This window comes from Meles meles, chromosome 8 (assembly GCF_922984935.1).
Source record: "Meles meles chromosome 8, mMelMel3.1 paternal haplotype, whole genome shotgun sequence".
In the NCBI taxonomy this organism is placed as follows: Eukaryota; Metazoa; Chordata; class Mammalia; order Carnivora; family Mustelidae; genus Meles; species Meles meles.
The window spans coordinates 45,065,071-45,086,685 of NC_060073.1; the positions used below are offsets into that span (position 1 = coordinate 45,065,071).

General features: G+C 36.8%; 1 protein-coding gene, 1 non-coding gene and 1 pseudogene across 4 annotated transcripts in view; 2 read left to right on the top strand and 1 right to left on the bottom strand.

Moving 5' to 3' along the window:
• PIK3C2A (phosphatidylinositol-4-phosphate 3-kinase catalytic subunit type 2 alpha) overlaps positions 1–21,615 on the top strand; it is a 108,525-nt gene that overhangs the window by 39,626 nt on the left and 47,284 nt on the right. For all 3 annotated transcript variants that reach the window (XM_046015018.1, XM_046015016.1, XM_046015017.1), the window contains exons 3-9: positions 449–552; positions 7,980–8,137; positions 10,494–10,614; positions 11,344–11,455; positions 13,166–13,245; positions 13,377–13,440; positions 20,538–20,681. In XM_046015018.1, the coding sequence (XP_045870974.1) occupies positions 449–552; positions 7,980–8,137; positions 10,494–10,614; positions 11,344–11,455; positions 13,166–13,245; positions 13,377–13,440; positions 20,538–20,681 (783 nt within the window). The remainder of the gene's footprint in view (positions 1–448; positions 553–7,979; positions 8,138–10,493; positions 10,615–11,343; positions 11,456–13,165; positions 13,246–13,376; positions 13,441–20,537; positions 20,682–21,615) is intronic.
• Positions 11,833–11,970, bottom strand: LOC123950090. The gene has a single exon (XR_006820123.1). It is a non-coding gene; the product is annotated as a U4 spliceosomal RNA (small nuclear RNA).
• LOC123950232 lies at positions 20,177–20,257 on the top strand (annotated as a pseudogene).

A 21,615-nucleotide genomic window follows, 5' to 3' on the forward strand; every position in this document is an offset into this window, starting at 1 on the left:
TCTTACATAAAGAACCAGCTGCCTTCTTGGAATTGGGCCAAAGTTGAAAAAATAGAATTCCTGGTTTCTAGAGGAGTCCCAAATGGGCTTGATCTTTTCACTTTCTTAAAACAGCGTAGTCCTTTAATTTTATTCAGCCGTTAACTTTCTGAAGCATTTATTTTGGGAAGATTTTGAATGGAAATATCTTCAGCATTCCATTCTTGTTGACCAATACAAACTACAACCTGCTTCTGCTTTTGAGCAAGTAAACCAATTAACTTCAAGGCTTAGCTGGTATTACTTTTACAAAGATAGAAATCTATAATATAAAACTTTGCTATTGATATGATTTGTTTTCCCTCCATATCTTTGTACATACTTTTGTAAAAACGTGTTTGTGCTCTACTGCTGTTTAACATTTAGAGATCTTTTACTTTTAAAATAAAAACATTTTTTTTGGTTACAGAAAGACCCAAATGGGACCAGTGGTTTGTCAACTGGAAGTTCTCTTCTACAAGAAATTGAAGTACAGAATGAGGAAGTGGCAGCTTTTTGTCAGTCCATTACAAAGTAAGGAATTTTTCTTTATAAAGTTTTTTTATTAAATACTTTTAAAAAGTTAACTTGAAAACAAGCTTAGTACTAATAATTCTAAGATTTTTAAAATTTCAGTTATCTTCTCCCTCTGGCTAAAATTTCAAGACCATTAATTAACACATTAACAACAATTGTAGTTGAACCTGTATCCTTCCTAACCTGTTTAGTTTGTGAATACTTAGAAGAAAAAATTGAGGTCAGACAGTAATTGCACTGTTAACCATTGAAAACATGGCTTAAACATATATAAGTTTTGGTACACTTAAAAAATCCCTGGTTTTGTTTTAGGGAGACTTAATTTACTGTAAACTCTCTGACATTCAAAAACTTTAAAGAGATGCTTGTACAACAGGAGATTATAGGAGCAAATGTTAGAAAAATGCATTTCTGAAATATTCTTTTTATCTTAAATATGTCTAATACTTCTTGTAGATGAGGAAACAGACTCAGAGAAGTTACCTACTAAAATTTACTCAGCTAGCCAGCAGCAGAGTCAGGTCTCCTTTGCTTCTGATTCAGTGTGTTTTCTTTTCATTGTATCACTATATTAGTCGACTTCTGTTGTGAGTGCTAGAAACCCATCTTAAACTAGCTTAAAGAACAGTCATGTATTGATTCATAAACCCCTATAGCAGAAAGAGGAAGGACGGAGCAGAGCTCAGTTACAGCAAGATCTTGGAATTTACATGCTTGTGCTTGATCTCTCCTCCCTTTGGATTCCCCTTTCTTTCCCATTTTCATCCTTTCCTTCTTCCTGCCCTTCCTCCCTGAATGTTGGCTTCATTTTCTACTACTGCAGGTGGGGTTTTGAAGGCAGGGAATATAGCCACTTGTAGCTTACTTAGACTTTATTATTTTTTTTAATTTTTTTTTTAAGATTTTATTTATTTGACAGAGATCACAAGTAGGCAGAGATGCAGACAGAGAGGGGGGGAAGCAGGCTCGCCACTGAGCAGAGAGCCTGATGTGGGGTTCGATCCCAGGACCCTGAGATCATGACCTGAGCTGAAGGCAGAGGCTTAACCCACTGAGCCACCCAGGCACCCCTTACTCAGACTTTATATTCTAATGGTCTTGCAGGAAGGGAGGAAAGGGAATCCCCTCAGCCAACACCAGATAGAAAAATCCCATGGAAGGAAAGAGTGGAACAACAAACGTTGTGGCCAAGGGGTTGAAATCTGTTATCAGAAGAAAGTATATCACCACTGAGGGATTTATTCATTGAATTCAGTATTTTCCTCAGTGTGGTCTGCTGTAAGTGAAGCAGAGTGTGGGGTTCCCAAATCATTTTTGAGTATATACATCATTTTAATGTTTAAGGAGCTTACTAACTAGATTTTCTAGACTATTGGTAATATTTCATTAAAATTCTGTCTTTGTTACCTCTTAACCAGCATTTCTTTTCTTCAGAATACCTTAGGGGAGAAAAAGAAGAAAAATATCAGTAGAGGCACTTTTTCTTCCCTGTGGAAAAGTTTTTAAGATAGAAGAGACATTTAGGTGACTTAGTATTCAAATTACACGTATTGTAAATTACCTATGCCTTCCTGTCATTATACCATATGTGTGTGAGGTTAATAATTTGGAAATACTCTTTTGCCTTAATTTTGGAAGTAATCTGTTATGTGTTTATCTAGTTCCTTCAGTTTTCTCCCTAAATAAGCCCTATATGCTTTCTGTTAGACTGTTTTGAGTGATTATTGCATTTAAGCTTTGCAGATTGGGAAATTAGGCTGTCTTGAGATCTACCTTTCTCCCCATTTGAATCATATAGTTATTTACGCAGACTCTGCCACTAAGCTAAAATGATTATTTTTATTTATACACGTGCACAGTGGTTTGTGTAATCTGAAACCCCAGATGAAGTAAGGAGAGAATGACTTCTTTTGTAATTTTATTTCCATTAGTAGAGAGTGATTCCAAAAAATATTTCAGAGAAGTAAGAAGCAGAGGGGTTTTTGAAGCCATCTTCTAGGCTCTTCAGTTCTTCCCCTGCAACTTTGGAGATTGGGGTCAGGAGATATCTCTTGAAGAAATTAATAGCTCTATTTTTTTTTTCCCCAGTATGGTCATTTCTGCACTGGAATTTTTAAACAAGTATTTATACTTTTACTCCTTAAACTCCTTACTTTTTGAAATCTCTTAAAATGATTCATTTAATCATTTAAACTCAGCTATGAAAGATTTGTCAAGATACTTGTTTACAATTAAGATTACTTGTATAACAGACTCTGATACATTGCAGGTTCTAAGACTTTGTGTGTGTGTGTGTGAATTTAGGGAGCTAGATTAGTGATCTCAAGAGTATTTTTTAGTTTGAAGGACTGTAATGCTGTGATTCAGGACATTTCATTATTACTGCATCTTTCTGGTTTTTATTTCTTGTTTTCTTTCCTCTCTCATTTATCATAATTGATAAAGCTTGCTGGATCTGCTACTTATATAGTTCCAGAGAAAGTTCTTAGAAGAACATTAGGTACCAAAGTTTTTGATGGTTTCTTAGGATAGGATGAGAAACTACACCTTATATTTGTCATTTTAAATAGCCTTCTAGTTTCTTTTTTCCTATACAGTTCAAATCTAATATTTATATCCTGCAATAGTGTCTTGATCCCAATGATTCCTTGTATGTTTTCAAGGACTTAACTTCTGCATTTAGGTAATTTTATTCTAAACAATACAGACTTCTGTAATTTTTATTTTTGCCTTTTAAAAAGCCCTCATTTTTATCTTTTTTCCTGTCCTTCTGATTTTGCATGATTTGGCTGTCTGTACCTAACTTCAGCTTGATTGAGCACACAGTAGGAAAATAAACCATAAAGGATTTAAATTTCCTGAACTGTAGAGCCACATTAAGCAAACAAAGGAGCACGTGGGTGGCTCAGTTGGTTGAGCATCTGACTCTTGGTTTTGGCTGCGGTCATTATCTCATGAGTTTGGGGATTGAGCCCCAGTTAGGTCTCTGTGCTCAGCAGGGAGTCTGCTTGGGATTCTCGCCTCTGCTCTTCCCCTACTCATGTACTCTTTCTCAGTATCTCTAAAATAAATAAATCTTTAAAAAAAAAATAAAATAAGCCAAGAAAGCTGTTTCTTTGGTGATGACAGGGAAGTGGAAATTTTAGAGAAAATGAAAATGAGAGTTTAAAGAGTAATCTGTATTGTTATAACTTAAGAATATCAAGCTTCAATATATGAGACTGTCCATAAAAACACCTCTGATGGTTTATTTAAATAATTCAGCAATTTAATTTGCTTTTGTGTGTTTAAAAGTTTAGTTATAAACAAAACAAAAAAACCCCAACTTTAAAGAATCTGTTATCATCTTAGTTTTTCCCCAATTTTCATAAAGCAAACAAAACCATAAAAATAAAGAAATGTCAGTATTGCAGAAACAAAATGACCGTTTTTTTCTGGATTATCTTCCAAGATGTCAAGCAGAGATAGAACTCATTTAAAAAAAAAAAACAAAACCCAACATGGGGTTCCATTTCACTACCCTGAGCTCATGACCTGAACCAAAGCCAAGGGTCAGGCACTCAGCTGACAGTGCCACCCAGGCGCCCCTCATTTATAAAAATTTTTTTTTTTTTTTAAAGATTTTTATTTATTTATTTGACAGACAGAGATCACAAGTAGATAGAGAGGCAGGCAAAGAGAGAGAGAGAAGCAGGCTCCCTGCTGAGCAGAGAGCCTGACGCGGAACTCGATCCCAGGACCCCGAGATCATGACCTGAGCCGAAGGCAGCGGCTTAACCCACTGAGCCACCCAGGCGCTCCCTATAAAAATTTTTTATTGTGATAAAGCATACATAGTGTGAAATTTGCTATTTTAACCAGTTTTACATGTCCAGGTATGTGATATTAAGTACATTCACGTTGCTGTGTAAAAAAGGGACTCGTTTTTTTGAAGTTTTTATTGAAATTCCAGTTAACATGTAAGTGCAATATTTCCATCTATCACCTGTGCTCATCATAGTAAGTGTGCTCTATAATTCCCATCACCTATTTAACCCATCCCTTCATCCACCTCCTCTCTGGTGACCATCACTTTGTGCTTTGTAGTTAAGAGTCTGTTTCTTGGGAGCACCTGAGTGGCTCAGTCAGTTGAGGGTCTGACTTGATCTAAGGTCAGGTGAGTTCAAGCTCCACGCTGGACTTCATACTCGGTATGGAACCTACATTAAAAAAAGAGAGAGAGACAGAGAGAGTCTGTTTCTTGGTTTTTACCTTTCTCTCTCCCCCTACCCCATTGGCTCATTTGCTTGTTTCTTAAATTCCACATATGAGTGAAATCATATGGTATTTGTCTTTCCTGACTGACTTCTCTTAGCATAATACTCTCCTCAAGCTCCATCCATGTTATTGCAAATGGCAAGCTTTCATTCTCTGTTATGGCTGAGTAATACTCCATTATTCCAATATTCCTACCTCTTCATTATCCATTCATCATTCAGAGGACACTTGAGCTGTTTCCATAATTTGGCTATTATAAATAATGCTGCTATAAAATTCATTGGGGTGCATGTATTCAAAAAAGGACTCACTTTAAGGAAAGGAGTTGGGGCGCCTGGGTGGCTCAGTGGGTTAAGCCGCTGCCTTCGGCTCAGGTCATGATCTCAGGGTCCTGGGATCAAGTCCCACATCGGGCTCTCTGCTCAGCAGCGAGCCTGCTTCCCTCTCTCTCTCTGCCTGCCTCTCTGTTTACTTGTGATCTCTCTCTGTCAAATAAATAAATAAAATCTTTAAAAAAAAAAAAAAAAAAGGAAAGGAGTTGAAGGAACCTACCCTAGCAAATCAAGTTCATTGAATGTAACTTTGATCACTGGAAATTTAGTCTAATAAATTTCTGAGCTATTATCAGGAATGTCTGCTTGTCCTTTCATCATCTTTAAGGATTTCTGAAACTTGAAATCTTGCTTGGATATAGACAGAATTCTCTGATACGTGATTTGCTGTGAGTATCTATTTTATAGTGTAGAAAACAAGAGAATACCTAGTAAATTAATAAGAAAAAAGAATCTTGGGCAAGGTCCAATGAAGGTCTTGATATTATTATGTTGTAGAGGGGTAAGTTTGAAACAGTTAAATATCTGAAGGTGCTGTATCCATGTATAAATGTGCATTTCCAATGTCAATATAAGTTTATTAGTTATAGTAGTTTTTTTCTTAAGATTTTCTTTATTTGAGAGAGAAAGTGAAAGAGAGAGAGAACACAAGCAATAGGGAGGGCCAGAGGGAGAGGGGGAAGCAGGCTCCCCACTGAGCAGGGAGCCCAATACCAGTCTTGATCCTAGAACCCTGAGGTCATGACATGAACTGAAGGCAGACGCTCAACCAACTGAGCCACCCAAGCACCCCAACTTATATTAGTTTTTTTTTAATTTCTTATCTTCTTCTTTTTTTTTTTCCAAAAAGATTTTATTTACTTATTTGACAGACAGAGATCCCAAGTAGGCAGAGAGGCAGGCAGAGAGAGAGGAAGGGAAGCAGGCTCCCCGCTGAGCAGAAAGCCTGATGTGATGCGTGGCTCGATCCCAGGAATCATGACCTGAGCTGAAGGCAGAGGCTTTAACCCACTGAGCCACCAAGGCACCCCTACTTTCTTCTTCTTAATATTGGATCTTTTGTGGTACTTAAGACCACAGTGCAGAACTCAGATTTTTTCGTTTATTCATTTATTTGACAAGATGCCTGTAGTGCCTCTGTTACTAGGCACTGCTCTGAGTGTGTTACAAACTTAGTTCACATAGGGACACCTGGGTGGCTCAGTTGTTAAGCGTCTGCCTTCGGCTCAGGTCGTGATCCCAAGGTCCTGGGATTGACACCCTCATTGGGCTCCCTGCTCAGCAGGGAATCTTCATTCCCTCTCCTACTCCCCCTGCTCATGTTCCTGCTCTCACTGTTTCTCTCTGTCAAATAAATAAAATCTTAAAAATTATTTTAAAAAACTTAGTTCACATAATTCTCACAACAACCTTATGAAGTTAGTGGTAGTGTCCTCAGTTTGTAGAAGAGGAAGCTGGAAGCAGATTCAGTAATTTGCCTATGGTTACATGGCTGGTAAGTAGTAAAGTCAGGATTTAAACTCGGGTTGTCTGGCTCTAGAGACCATGTACAGTTATACTCACTGCCTCTCAAACTTTTCTTTTTTTGTTTTTTTTTTTAAGATTTTATTTTATTATTATTCTTAAAGACTTTATTTATTTGTAGATTTATTTATTTGTCAGAGAGAGAGAGAGAGAGAGCATACAAGCAGGGGGAGTAGCAGGCAGAGGAAGAAACAGGCTCCCCGCTGTGGGGAGTGCGGATGCCGGACTCCATTCCAGGACCCTGAGATGATGACCAGAGCTGAAGGCAGATGCTTAACTGACTGAGCCACCCAGGTGTCCCAAGATTTTGTTTAGAGAGAGTGCTCAGGCACACTTCAGTCGAGGGGCTCAGTCTCAGGACCCTGAGATCATGGCCTGAGCCGAAATCAAAGTCAGACACTTAACCAACTGAGCCCCCCAGGTGCCCCTCTCCTGATCCTCTTCTTTTTGTCTTCCCAAACTATTTTATTCTATTCCTATGACTTGATTATTTTAATCTCTACGGAGGGAAATACATAATACTTCAAGCATTCATTCCATTTATATTCCTGTGAAAAGCACTCAGGAGAATTGGATCCTGTCTTCTAACCTCCAGAAAAAAGTCAGTTAAAGGAAGGCTACAAATTTTAAAAAGGCATCAAATTTTCCTTTGTTTTCTGGTAACAGAAAGTGATGTTGGAGAAGAGCCATATATACTGTACTCATGTATTTAACTTTAAAACTATGTTGTTCCTGTGAATACCTTCACAGGAAATTCTTGCCATTCCCTAAGTTTTAGAAATCACTTTGAGAGAATAAAGGCCTACAGCATGGTAAAAACTGATAATGATTTTTTATTGTTGTCTAACCACCCTCTGGCCCCAAAATGTAGGGGGGAAAGCCCTAAGAAAAAGATTTTTAAAAGACAACAAACTTTTTATTCCTCTAGCAGTTGCAGTTGAGGGTTACTTTGCTGTATTCTCAGTAGATTCATTAAAAGTGTTCCTTTTGTATAATTATACTGTATAGCCAAAAAATCTGAAGCAGAAAACCTCATTTAATGCCCTGTATCCAGTGTATGCCTGGTTAATGTTGCTAGCGTTACCACAGATCTCTTGGCACTACTTAATCTCTTTTCTTGGATTCCTCTTATCTAAAAGGCAAATGCTGGTATTTGGAGTTTGACTGGGGTCCATTCATTACAGTTCTCATGAGCTACTTTAGAATTGAACAAAGACACAGAACTGAATGGTAGTAAGCATGCAAAGTTTTGTTTAGGGCTCTCAAATGCAGCTTTAAAAATATTTTTAACTTCTTCTTTCTTGTGAACAGATTGAAGACCAACTTTCCATATACCAATCACTGCACAAATCCAGGCTATTTGTTAAGTCCAGTTACAGTGCAAAGAAATATATGTGGAGAAAATGCCAGCGTGAAGGTCTCCATTGAAATTGAAGGATTTCAACTGCCAGTTACTTTTACATGTGATGGTAGGTTTGTGGTTTCCCAACCATCTTTTTGGTCTGTTTAGGGAGAAATGTTTAAAATGTTATTTTAATCATTCTTGACCCTGTTATCATTAGGTATCCTTTTAAAAAATTTTGTGTTTTATGTGTGTGTGTGGTAAAATCCTTAACATTCAGGGGCGTCTGGGTGGCTCAGTGAGTTAAAGCCTCTGCCTTGGGCTCAGGTCATGATCCCAGGGTCCTGGGATTGAGCCCCACATCGGGCCCTCTGCTCAGCAGGGAGCCTGCTTCTTCCTCTCTCTCTGCCTTCCTCTCTGCCTGCCTGTGATCTCTGTCTGTCAAATAAATAAATAAAATCTCTAAAAAAAAAAAAATACTTGGGGCGCCTGGGTGGCTCAGTGGTTTAAGCTGCTGCCTTCGGCTCAGGTCATGATCTCAGGGTCCTGGGATCGAGTCCCGCATCAGGCTCTCTGCTCGGCGGGAAGCCTGCTTCCCTCTCACTCTCTCTGCCTGCCTCTCTGCCTACTTGTGATCTCTCTCTGTCAAATAAATAAATAAAATCTTAAAAAAAAAAAATACTTAACATTCATTAGTTACCCTTTTCACAAAAATGGCATTCATTTGGATACTTTTCTGGTTAGGACTAGTGGGAAAATAGTTTACCTTTATGACTGCATATTTCTGTGAAAAATGCTGGGTAATTTTGATTAATTGGTGGCATTTGGCCAAGGTCCCAAAGCATGGTATTGAAAGGCGATTTATAGTCCCAATTTTTTTTTTTCATTTTATGGCAAGAAGAGTGTTTGTTTTTAAATAGCTGTCAGTGAAATTGAAATTCCAGGTATCTTGCTAAGCTCTTCTAAGAAGTAGATAATCTTCCTTTAGTTCTAACTATTCCAAATTTGGTGTGGATATCCTTTCTAGAAATGTATCCTTAAGTCTGTAGGAAATTTTTTGTCATAGTTTGAGTCTCATGATGTATATTGTTTTAATGGGATTCCAGCAGTAGAACAAGAGCCTTTATTTTTACAGTACTTTGACCTAAAAATGATGCCATTTTTTTCTGTCATGGTTATGACTAGGAAAATGTCCAATATTTGGATACTTTCTTTGTAGCTTTGCACTTTTCAAGGCTCTTTGAAAAAAATATGAATCTGAAACAAAAATGTTAGCCAACTATAATAATTATTCTTTTAGTTTCTAAAGGAAAAACTATTCTTATAAAACATACTTTGAATTTTGATCTGGGGATTATTTAAAACCCTTATGTTGTAAGAATTACTACTAAAATTGAAAAAAGATCAATAGGCCCCTTGATAGAAATAGTAAACACTGATGAAAGTGTTTCAATTTGTATGGTTTTGACTTAATATATCAAGATATCATTACTTTTTGAGGAAAAAATAATGACTTAAAGACTTAATATATCAAGACTTAATATAAAAAAGACATCATTACTTTTTGAGAAAATATCTCGAATGCTTATCGTTTGGTTCTTCATAAACGTGCACATTTACAATGTACATCTCTGTTAAGAAATTTAACCACATTATGATAGAAGTGTGTCCAGATGATAAGTATTACCATACAATTGGCTATTCAGAAATGTACCCATTGCATTAGATATTTTATGGCCTTTTCTGCCAATCTGTTGATTTTCATGAAGTCTGAACTGAATAATTGTTTTCTAAATTGAACATAGGGGCTCTTAGAAGTAAATTACTTTAAAAGGTTACTTTAATTTTTAGTGTCTTGTAATCTTAGTATCCAGCTACTGTAATGAACAATAATTGAACAATACTTCCTACTTGCTATATTTTTATTCTTTGGAAAATTTATTACGAACATGTCAAACATTTAAAATTTAAAACATTTAAAATTATTTTTTCCTTATGATTTCGTTTAAATCATTGTTTGCTATATCCTGCTAAATGTTAACCTTTTTGGAGGAGTCTGTGGTAGGGAGGTGGCTTTCTTAGCTTACTTAGATCTGCCCTATCTAATACAGTAATCACTAGCCCCATGTGGCTATTGAGTACTCAAAATGTGGCTAATATAGAGTGAGATGTGCTATATACGTAAAATACACAGTGGATTTCAAAGACCCAATTTGAAAAGAAATAAGCTGTGTCATCGGTAATTTTAAAATGCTGGTTATATGATGCAATGACATTTTGGATTTATTAAGTTAAATAAAATATGTTGAAATTAGCTTCACCTGTTTCTTTTTACTTTTCTCAATCTGGCTAGTAGAATATCTTAAATTCTGTATGTGACCTACATTATATTTCTGTTGTATAGGCTCTCTTAAATGATAAGAATTACATTCTCAAGTGTATAGAGTGAAATGAGCAAAATGAAACTGATGCCTCTTTTACAGTGAGTTCTACTGTAGAAATCATTATAATGCAAGCCCTTTGCTGGGTACATGATGACTTGAATCAAGTAGATGTTGGCAGCTATGTTCTGAAAGTTTGTGGTCAAGAGGAAGTGCTGCAGAAGTAAGTATTCATTTAACTACTGAGCAACGTCTTTTGAAATTTAATTTTAAGGAGTTAAATTAGAAAAATTTCAAGTTAAATTTGTACTCTAAGAATACTTTGGGTCCTACTAAGTTAATTCATTGGATCAATAAGCTTATATTGAGATACACTTTAAGATGTGTTTAAGACAGTGGAGGGCTATCAGACATAATTAAAACGTGGTATTGCCCTCAAGCATATAGTCTTAAATGGGAAGAATGGTGGGTAATTGGTTGATAAGTGAATTTAATGGCTCTTTGTGCTGAGAGTCGAAAGTCACATCGTTATAGACTCCATTTTCCTTTTGTAGCATGTACCATTACTTTTCACAAAGTGGTCATCTGTGACTTCCTTTTAGTTGCCTAAAATAATCATTATGATTTTTTTCTGAACGAGATAATTTATTATATCTAGCTTCTAGTGCAGTTATTTTACAGATTTTAGTATTTTAAATTACTCAAAATGCCCTGCCCTAGTTTTTCTTGTTTTTTTTTTTTTTTTTTTTTATCTTCATCTTCTTTCTTTTGTGTTGTGACTCTTCTCATGTAGAATTACTCTTTTATTTAAGTGCCCACACTTGGTTAAAAAACTGTCTCTACATTTTACCATTCTCTTCAGTTCTGATGCAGATAGAAGTTATATTTTACTCTTACCTCTGTAATTTCTACTTTGAGAATAACATTGATGAAAATTAATATATTTTAATAGTAATCATTGCCTTGGAAGTCATGAATATATTCAAAACTGCCGAAAATGGGACACAGAGATTAAACTACAACTTTTGACCTTGAGCGCAATGTGTCAAAATCTGGCCCGAACAGTAAGTATGTACCTCATAACTGAATTGCATTTGGTTGAATCTGAGTAATTCTCCTAATCAGCCAATTTGCAATTTGTACATTCTCCAAGATTTCTGGGTTGGACTGGTGAATGGATTGGAATGAGGAACTAATTCTACCCGCAACAAGGGTTTTCAGCAGATTGGAATAATACATGGAATAATAGCCAATCGTAGAGTCTTAGGTAGCATACTACTGTGAGCTGGAGGCATATTTGAAAATCAGAGTGGAGGAAATAAAAGCTTGATTTGTAATGGTTTTGCAAGAATGAAAACATTGGGGTCAAAGAGAAATGAGGAAGGAGGAAAGATTTTGAATACTAAATACGGTTTGGGGGAAGAAGAGATCCACATTGACTTTTGCATCAAACTGAAAAATATACATTATTCTGCACCAAAGAAAACTATTTCTCTTCTTAAAATACAGTACTTTCAATTAGCAATAATCGCGCCTCGGATAAACCTCATTGGCTACGATACTGCCACTGCGCAAAGCTTAAAATACAGTACTTTCATTTGAAGTTAAAGCACATTAGAGTACAGGAGATTAGGCTAATTTATTACTGTACGAACACTTGATAAACTTTAATCTTTTTTTTTTTAAAGATTTTATTTATTTATTTGACAGATCACAAGTAGTCAGAGAGGCAGGCAGAGAGAGAGAGAGAGGGAAGCAGGCTCCCTGCTGAGCAGAGAGCCCCATGCGGGACTCAATCCCAGGACCCTGAGATCATGACCTGAGCCGAAGGCAGCGGCTTAACCCACTGAGCCACCCAGGTGCCCCAAACTTTAATCTTTAAAGAGAATTATTCTTCACTTGGTAGAACTTGGATGGAAAATAGCAGTCGTTTTTATTTTATTTTCTTAGGTTTTACTCCTGTGTTTCATAGAATTTATTTCACTTGGGTGGAAACTATTTCATGAAATTCAGTATATTTTAGGAGTCTTCAGTGGCTTTTCTTTAGTTTCTTAAGGAATGATGTTTTTGAATATATTTACATACTAAAGACTTAGTATGGCGGAAGAGACTGGTACCTTGTTTGTTGAGGGTAAAGTTGGGGGCAATTTGATTATCATTAGAAAACTAATGCAGACATTCAGATGACTTCTTCCACATCTGATCCAACCCCACCATCATTTTCATTTGGCTGTCAGCCATCTTTAAAAGTGTTTGTTTTGGAACACCTGGATGGCTTAGTCGATTAAACAGCTGCCTTCATCTCAGGTCATGATCCCAGGGTCCTAGGATTGAGCCTCACTTCAGGCTCCCTGCTCGGCAGGGAGTGTGCTTCTACCTCTGCCTCTCCCCCAGCTTGTGCTCTCTCTCAGATAAATAAAATGTCAAAAAAATAAATAAATAAAAACTTTTGTTTTTTTAAAGCTCCTTATTCTTTCCTTACAGAACAGAAATAGTTACTACTTTGGGAGCTACTTATATATCAGAAACTAGACTTAAGACATTTATGTTTTTAATTTATAAAATGAATTTTTTAGAGTATTGATTTACTTTTTTCCTCACTCAGTTATAAATAGCATTTAATTCTGATAATATTTTAGCCTCTGTTCTGAAAAATCACTTTAGTTTCAAGAATTTATCATACACTTAACCATATTTAATTTGGCAATAGAAAGACCAAAGAATGGATTTTATTTTTCTGCTAAAAATGTATATATATACACCTTTTTTTTTAGGCAGAAGATGATAAAACACCTGTGGATTTAAACAAACACCTGCATCAAATGGAAAAACCTTACAAAGAAGTCATGATAAGGTGTGGCATCTAAAACATTAATTTCAGGTTTTCAAACTTTGCTTTTGGATGTGAATACCTTTATTTTGGTGAATAAAACAAAGTATTTGTATATAGTATCCTTCAGTCACAGTAATTGTTCTTTATTTCAGATACCCTGTTGAAGAACTTTTAGATTCTTACCACAATCAAGTAGAACTGGCTCTTCAAATTGAAGTATGTCTTAATTCACATTTTGGCATGATGACTTAAGGATTCTTGACTTTGTTCTATCTTAAATATTAGTGTGGTGGTGGAGGAAATATTATAGAAGGATGATTAAAACTATATTCTTGATGTTGACATTTGATGACTTGTTTTTCTGAGCCATCTTGTTAACCAAATTTCTCAATATTGCATGAGTCAGCACTTCACCTCACTTCAGCTTTATTACTAAGAGGAGACTTCAGTTCAATTCAGATAGCATTAACTGAATGTTTACTATGTGCTAGGTGCTGGAGTTATGAAAATGAAAGATCTAGCTCCCATTTACCAAGAACTTAAAACTAGTGATGGATTTAAACAAAATTTCATATAGTATAGTAAATGTAGTATAGAGGTATACATTGCGTTCTTTGGGAGATCAAAGAAGGGCACTCTTCCAACTTGAGAGTTCATGGAAAACCTCTAAGAAGGGAGTTTGCCTGAGCCAAGTCAACAGTACAGGTTAGCTAGAAGATAGTTGGGAAGGGCATGTGAACAACACACAGGTTTGATACAGGTTTGATGCATGTGAAATATATGCATTTCTGTAATAGAGTACAGAGTGTGACAGGAAGATTGGGAAGGACACTGGAGATACCAGATATAAATTACCACTTTATAATCCATGTTAACTTCTAATCTGTCCTCTAGATTAGAGGGCCATATCCAGTCCACTTTCTATTTTTGTAAATAAACAATTTTTGGAACACAGCCACACTCATTAGTTTACATATTTTCTGTGACTGCATTTGTGCTCTAATACTAGAGTTGAGTAGTTGGGACAGATACTGTATATTCTGCAAAATCTAAACAATTTACTATTTGCTATTTTATGGAGAAGGTTTGCTGCTTTAGCCATTAAAGGTATTTTTAGCTGATGATAGGGGGTTGGTTGGGGTGAGTGACTTGTTTAGTCCCAAGCTTTGAAATCCCTCTGGCCATACTGTATAAGTTACATTGAATTCTGGCAGGATTGGTTTCAGGGAGACTATTTAGGAAGGTGTTTTATAGTATTCCAAGTGGAAGATAATGAGTGTGGCTAAGGCAAGAAGGAGGGATCTGATTAACAATATTGAGAAGATAAAACTGGCAGGATCTGGGTAAGTAATGAGATGTAAGAGAAGAAATAGTAAAGGATTTCTTCACTATTGAAGAAATATTCTTGTCAGCATATAAACATATTCATTTATTTGGTAAATGTTGAATATCTCCTCATTGTGAGGCTTGCTGTAGGTGCTGATGATATGGCAGCAAACAAATGAAACTGTAATCCCAGCTCTTAGTTTATACTCTAGTTGGATGAGACAGACAATGAAAGTAGCAAAACATGTGCTGTATCAGGTGGTAAGCACTACAGAGAAAAATAAAGGAGGGTAATGTTTCAGTTTCAACATTTGTATTCAGAGAAGACCTTATTAAGAAGATGAAATTGAGCAAAGAACTAGAGAGAAAGAAACTATCTGGTTATCTAGGGGAGGAGGAGGGTGCCTAGTATATATAAGGTGTGTCTTTCTAGCTAGAATAGAGTGAGGAAGAGGGGAGAAAATGGAAACAGATCAATTAGGAAGATGTTTTCTTAGCTGCAGAGGGTGGATGGGGGGAGGGGGTGGGAGAGGGAGAAACCAGGAGAGGGGCAGATTTGGATGGAAGATATGGAACTTAATTTTGGACCTTATGTTTGTGATGACTTTTGTTCACCTTAATAGCAGTGTTAAGTAGGCAAAGCTGGATGCAGGGGTTGGTCTCACAACCCTGAGATCATGACCTGAGCTGAAGTCAAGAGTCAGACACTTAACTGACTGAGCCACCCAGGTACCCCTTTGTTCCCTTTACTTTCAGTGCTTTTCCTCCAGATATTTGCATGGCTTACCCAGCAGTTTAAGGTCTCCACTCACATGTCTTATCACAGATGTCTTCATGACCATCTTATCTAAAATAGTGACTAAAAATAAAATTATTTAAGTAGTGAGTATCATTTATTATCCACATTTTTTTTTTAATTTTTTTTTTATTCATTTATTTGTTTATTTACAGCATAACAGTGTTCATTGTTTTGGCATCACACCCAGTGCTCCATGCAGTACGTGCCCTCCCTATTACCCACCACCTGGTTCCTCAACCTCCCACCCCCCCACCCCCGCCCCTTCAAAACCCTCTGGTTGTTTTTCAGAGTCCATAGTCTCTCATGGTTCATCTCCCCTTCCAGTTTCCCTCAACTCCCTTCTCTTCTCCATCTCCCCATGTCCTCCATGTTATTTGTTATGCTCCACAAATAAGTGAGACCATATGATACTTGACTCTCTCTGCTTGACTTATTTCGCTCAGCATAATCTCTTCCAGTCCCGTCCATGTTGCTACAAAAGTTGGGTATTCATCCTTTCTGATGGAGGCATAATACTCCATTGTGTATATGTACCACATCTTCCTTATCCATTCATCCGTTGAAGGGCATCTTGGTTCTTTCCACAGTTTGGCGACCGTAGCCATTGCTGCAATAAACATTGGGATACAGATGGCCCTTCTTTTCACTACATCTGTATCTTTGGGGTAAATACCCAGCAGTGCAATTGCAGGGTCATAGGGAAGCTCTATTCTTAATTTCTTCAGGAATCTCCACACTGTTCTCCAAAGTGGCTGCACTAACTTGCATTCCCACCAACAGTGTAAGAGGGTCGTTGTTTCCTGTCTTGCTAATTTTGGCCATTCTAACTGGTGTCAGGTGGTATCTCAATGTTGTTTTAATTTGAATCTCCCTGATGGCTAGTGATGATGAACATTTTTTCATGTGTCTGATAGCCATTTGTATGTCTTCGTTGGAGAAGTGTCTGTTCATATCTTCTGCCCATTTTTTGATATGATTATCTGTTTTGTGTGTGTTGAGTTTGAGAACTTCTTTATAGATCCTGGATATCAGCCTTTTGTCTGTACTGTCATTTGCAAATATCTTCTCCCATTCCGTGGGTTGCCTCTTTGTTTTGTTGACTGTTTCCTTTGCTGTGCAGAAACTTTTGATCTTGATGAAGTCCCAAAAGTTCATTTTTGCTTTTGTTTCCTTGGCCTTTGGAGACATATCTTGAAAGAAGTTGCTGTGGCTGATATCGAAGAGGTTACTGCCTATGTTCTCCTCTAGGATTCTGATAGATTCCTGTCTCACGTTGAGGTCTTTTATCCATTTCGAGTTTATCTTTGTGTACGGTGTAAGAGAATGGTCAAGTTTCATTCTACATATCGCTGTCCAGTTTTCCCAGCACCATTTATTGAAGAGACTGTCTTTTTTCCATTGAATATTCTTTCCTGTTTTGTCAAAGATTATTTCACCATAGAGTTGAGGGTCCATATCTGGGCTCTCCACTCTGTTCCACTGGTCTATGTGTCTGTTTTTATGCCAGTACCACACTGTCTTGGTGACCACAGCTTTGTAGTAAAGCTTGAAATCGGGTAACGTGATGCCGCCAGTTTTGTTTTTGTTTTTCAACATTTCCTTAGCAATTCGGGGTCTCTTCTGATTCCATACAAATTTTAGGATTATTTTCTCCAGCTCTTTGAAAAATACCGGTGGAATTTTGATCGGAATGGCATTAAAAGTATAGATTGCTCTAGGCAGTATAGACATTTTAACAATGTTTATTCTTCCAATCCAAGAGCATGGAACAGTCTTCCATCTTTTTGTGTCTTCTTCAGTTTCTTTCATGAGTGTTCTGTAGTTCCTCGAGTACAGGTCCTTTACCTCTTTGGTTAGGTTTATTCCCAGGTATCTTATGGTTCTTGGTGCTATAGTAAATGGAATCGATTCTCTAATTTCCCTTTCTGTATTTTCATTGTTAGTGTATAAGAAAGCCACTGATTTCTGTACATTGACTTTGTATCCTGCCACGTTACTGAATTGCTGTATGAGTTCTAGTAGTTTGGGGGTGGAGTCTTTGGGGTTTTCTATATAAAGAATCATGTCATCTGCGAAGAGAGAGAGTTTGACTTCTTCCTCGCCAATCTGGATACCTTTTATTTCTCTTTGTTGTCTGATTGCCGTTGCTAGAACTTCTAATACTATGTTGAACAAGAGTTATTATCCACATTTTTTATAGCTTTATTGTGGTATAATTTATATACGATAAAATGTACCCATTAGATGTATATAATTCAATGATTTCTTTCAATAAATGCATAGAATTGTATAATTATCCCCATAATCCAGTTCTTTAGAACATTTTCATGACCCCCAAATTTTCCATTTGCCACTTCACAGTCATTCTCCATTCCCAGACCCACCCACAGATAATGCCCAATCTGGTTCCTGCTTGATAGATTTGCCTTTAATGGAGATTTCATGTAAATGGAATCATATCCTATGGAATCTTTTATATCTGATTTTTTTTTCACATATCCTACTGTTTTTAAGCTCTGTCCATGTTATACATAAGTTGTAGTATGTATCCACAGTTGGCTAATTTTTTTTTTATTGCTAAATACTTTCATTGTATGGATACACCATATTTTGTTTTTATCTGGCCACCAAATAATGGACATTTTGTCAGTTTACAGTTTTTAGTTATGAGTTATGCTGCTATAAACATTCACATATAAATTTTTGTACATTTTAATTTAGCTTTTAGGGGAGATCAGGAAGTTTTAGAAGTTTTGATTCCTACTGGCCTTAATTTTCTAGAGATAAGGTATTAATTTATTTTAGTAAAGTGAAGTTAGGGTAATGGCAGATGTTTTGAGCCAAGGAATAATGGTTTGGCTTCATATTCTAAGAAGAATGGGAAAGAGAACTGACCAAGAACAAGTAAAAGGAATGTTAAGTAGCATGCAAGTTCCTGCTAAAATTAGGGAATGTTGAATCTGTACAGTTCTGAGATTTTCTCTGAAAGTATTCAGCTACTTGGTAGAGGAAGCAGAGAATAGTATCTGAGCTCAAAGACTTCGTTTAGTCAGAGTGAATGTGTGAGAACAAAGGAGATTGTGATCAGAGTATGTATGATATTGTAGTTTAGATTCTGATAGGGTATAATTTGGGGGTTGAAGAGGCTATGAATTTTCCATGTGGACATTTATATAACTGAGGCTTACAGGATATAGGGTAGGAAGTCGGGAATATCCAGAGCAAAAATAGGGTATACAGTGCGGGAAATGACTACATGTCAATTGTCAGGCAGATCAGGCCATTAGAGGATAAGTTAGAAGACAGGAAATATAGTAGTAGAACAGGGAAACTTAGAGAGTCATTAATTAATAAAAAGTAGTTAAGTACTGTAAAGAGTAAAAGAGGATTCTAAAGAAGGACTTGACATATTATGACTTGTATGCTAAATGTGGCCTATTGCCTATTTTTGTAAATAAAGTTTTATTGGAACACAGCTTATTAGTTCATGTATTGTCAGTATTTGTTTTCACACCATAATAGCAGAGTTGAATTGTGACAGAGACGATGTGGCTGGCCCTCCAAGCCTAGAACGTTTGCTCTCTGGCCTTTAAAAAGTTTGCCAATCATGCTTTGAGGGGTCCAGCAGTAATAATAAGTGCGAAAAAGCAGCTGTTAGCTCTAAGTTGAGGAACAATGGATAGTGAAGGAATTCTAAGGACTTAGGATAGAACCTCCCCTCCAACCTCAGGCTAAAATTCAGACCTTTTTTTGGAAATCCAGCGTCTTCCATGAGGGTTTGGCTGTCTCAGGGACACATGGGTTGCCTATAGCAAAGAACCTTAATAGAGTTGTCAGATTGGGAGACCATGGCCATGGGTGAGAGTCGGCGGGTAGCAGCTGGAGCTGGTCTTTGAGGATCCCTGGGATCTGATGCTGAAGTAAAAAATAGAGGACTAGAACCCTGATGAGAAGTGTCTTCATGCTGCTGTTGTGTGAGTGTCCCTTCGGTGCCCTCTATTGACAAAACCTAACATTGTGTCAACTGGCAAAGGAAAAATGTTTATAGGTCTAGCTTCAGTATCACAAAGTAGAGCAAAGAAGGATGGATTTGAAATTGATAGACAATAAATTGATGACTGGGACATAAAAAATGATGGGGAGTAGTATAGGAGAATGACCTGTGCCTCAAAACTGGAAAGGTTTTTGCATGAAGGTGTAGGAGTAGAAGCAGAAATAAAAAGTTATTTAAGCCAAAATAGGGAGCTAGAAAACAGATTGTCAGGGCCTGAGGACTGGAGGGTAATTGGGTGTTTGAGAGAATGAGGTGGTTTTATTTAAGCATGAAGGTACAGGGAGCATTTAGTTTATGGTTGCCAAGCCTCAAGGGTGGAAAAGTTTAAATTTTTAAGGGATAGTACAGTACTAAGTTTCAGCCCATTCTAATAGTACTTGGCCTATAAGGTTGGCTTAAATGTTTGATGAGTTCATTCATTATGTAAAAATGTTTCTTAATGAAATATATACTTTAAAATGATGGAGGAATGGGGAGGGAGTTTTAAATATTCTCATCGGATAAATGATTTTATAATTGTACATGTATATTTTTGAATCATGGTGAAATCAACTGTGGTTGAATACTCTGGAGGGATAATCCTCAAGGAAGTTTTTTCATGAGACAAAATGTAAAAAGTGATGGTTGTACAGATGTAAACGATGCTTAAAAGTTGATTTAACGTTTCATAACTGTGGCCCAATGTTATTAATATGTGGCCAGCCTCTGAAGAACTTGGTTTCTGATACCAAATTTTTGGCATGCAGGATTGGTGTTTTTAATATGGAACTTAGAAGACTATACTTTCAGGGATCATTTCTATAGTTTGTTAATATGGAACTTAATCCCAAATGAGAATAAAAAATAACTCCAGTTTTTTTTTATGACTTAACAATTTGTTAATAATTTATTATTCTGATGAAATTAATGGCATTTGTGTATGAATAATTGTCTCGTGCAAAGTGAAGACCCAGTTTTTCTTATTCAAAATAAAATAGATAATTGAAAAGGTTGTCTTGTATCTTTTTCATCACAAAGAGGAAAGGATATCTGTTCTTAAGCACATCTAAAATGTCTAGTTTCTGACTTTATCTTTTCTGAAACATCCTTTAAATTCTACGTACTTATGTTTATTTTACTTTTTTATTTTTAAAGAACCAGCACCGAGCTGTAGATCAAGTAATTAAAGCTGTAAGAAAAATCTGTAGCGCTTTAGATGGTGTAGAGACTCTTGCCATTACAGAAGCAGTAAAGAAGCTAAAGAGAGCGGTTAATCTTCCAAGGAGTAAAAGTGCTGATGTGAGTATTCTTTTAGTAATTAGCATTTTGTTAAATGCAAGTATGTATTTCAGTGAGTGTCTGTCACTTAAACTGGGAGATTTTTGCTTCTTCTGGACAATGTGTTACCATTTTAACCTTGGCTTTCACTTTTGAGTTGATTTGGTCACTTACTTGGTATAGTTGGGAATTCCTGAGAGGAGATGGGCTGCTTTGGAAGGGCTTTGCGAGGGTTGATATTGAATACATGGATGTCAAACTATAAACCTTTTATGTGTGAAGGAGGTATTGTGGCAAAAACAAGTTGGTTGGAGAGTTCCAGGTAGATACTGAGCTTCAGAACCTAGGTGGTGATAGTTTCCATTTGTCCTTCTGGATGGAAACGTCCATGACTGCCCATGGGAGAAGTTCTACTTTGGCGATAACCTCTTCTTCTTGAAAATATCCAGAAACCTCACTAATAGTGACTTATTGCCTCAGAAACAACCAGGTTGGGTGTCCTTTCTTGATATCATACTGTTGCTTTTAGTAAAAGCTCTCCCGGGGGCGCCTGGGTGGCTCAGTGGGTTAAAGCCTCTGCCTTTGGCTCAGGTCATGATCCCAGGGTCCTGGGATCGAGCCCTGCATCGGGCTTTCTGCTCCGCAGGGAGCCTGCTTCCTCCTCTCTCTCTGCCTGCCTCTCTGCCTAGTTATGATTTCTCTCTGTCAAATAAATAAAATATAAAAAAATAAATAAATAAATAAAATAAGGCTTAAAAACAAAAGCTCTCCCTATGGTATTTCCATGGGGATTTAATTACCTCTGTTCAGAGGATTGTTCATAGCTCTGATGAAAGGATCAGAGAAGGTGGATTCCAAGACACAATACATTTAAAGGAAGGAAAAGTTACATTGATGGTATGCCTTTCAGCATATCTAAGAGAAAGCTTTATTGATTCATTCTCACAGAGAACCT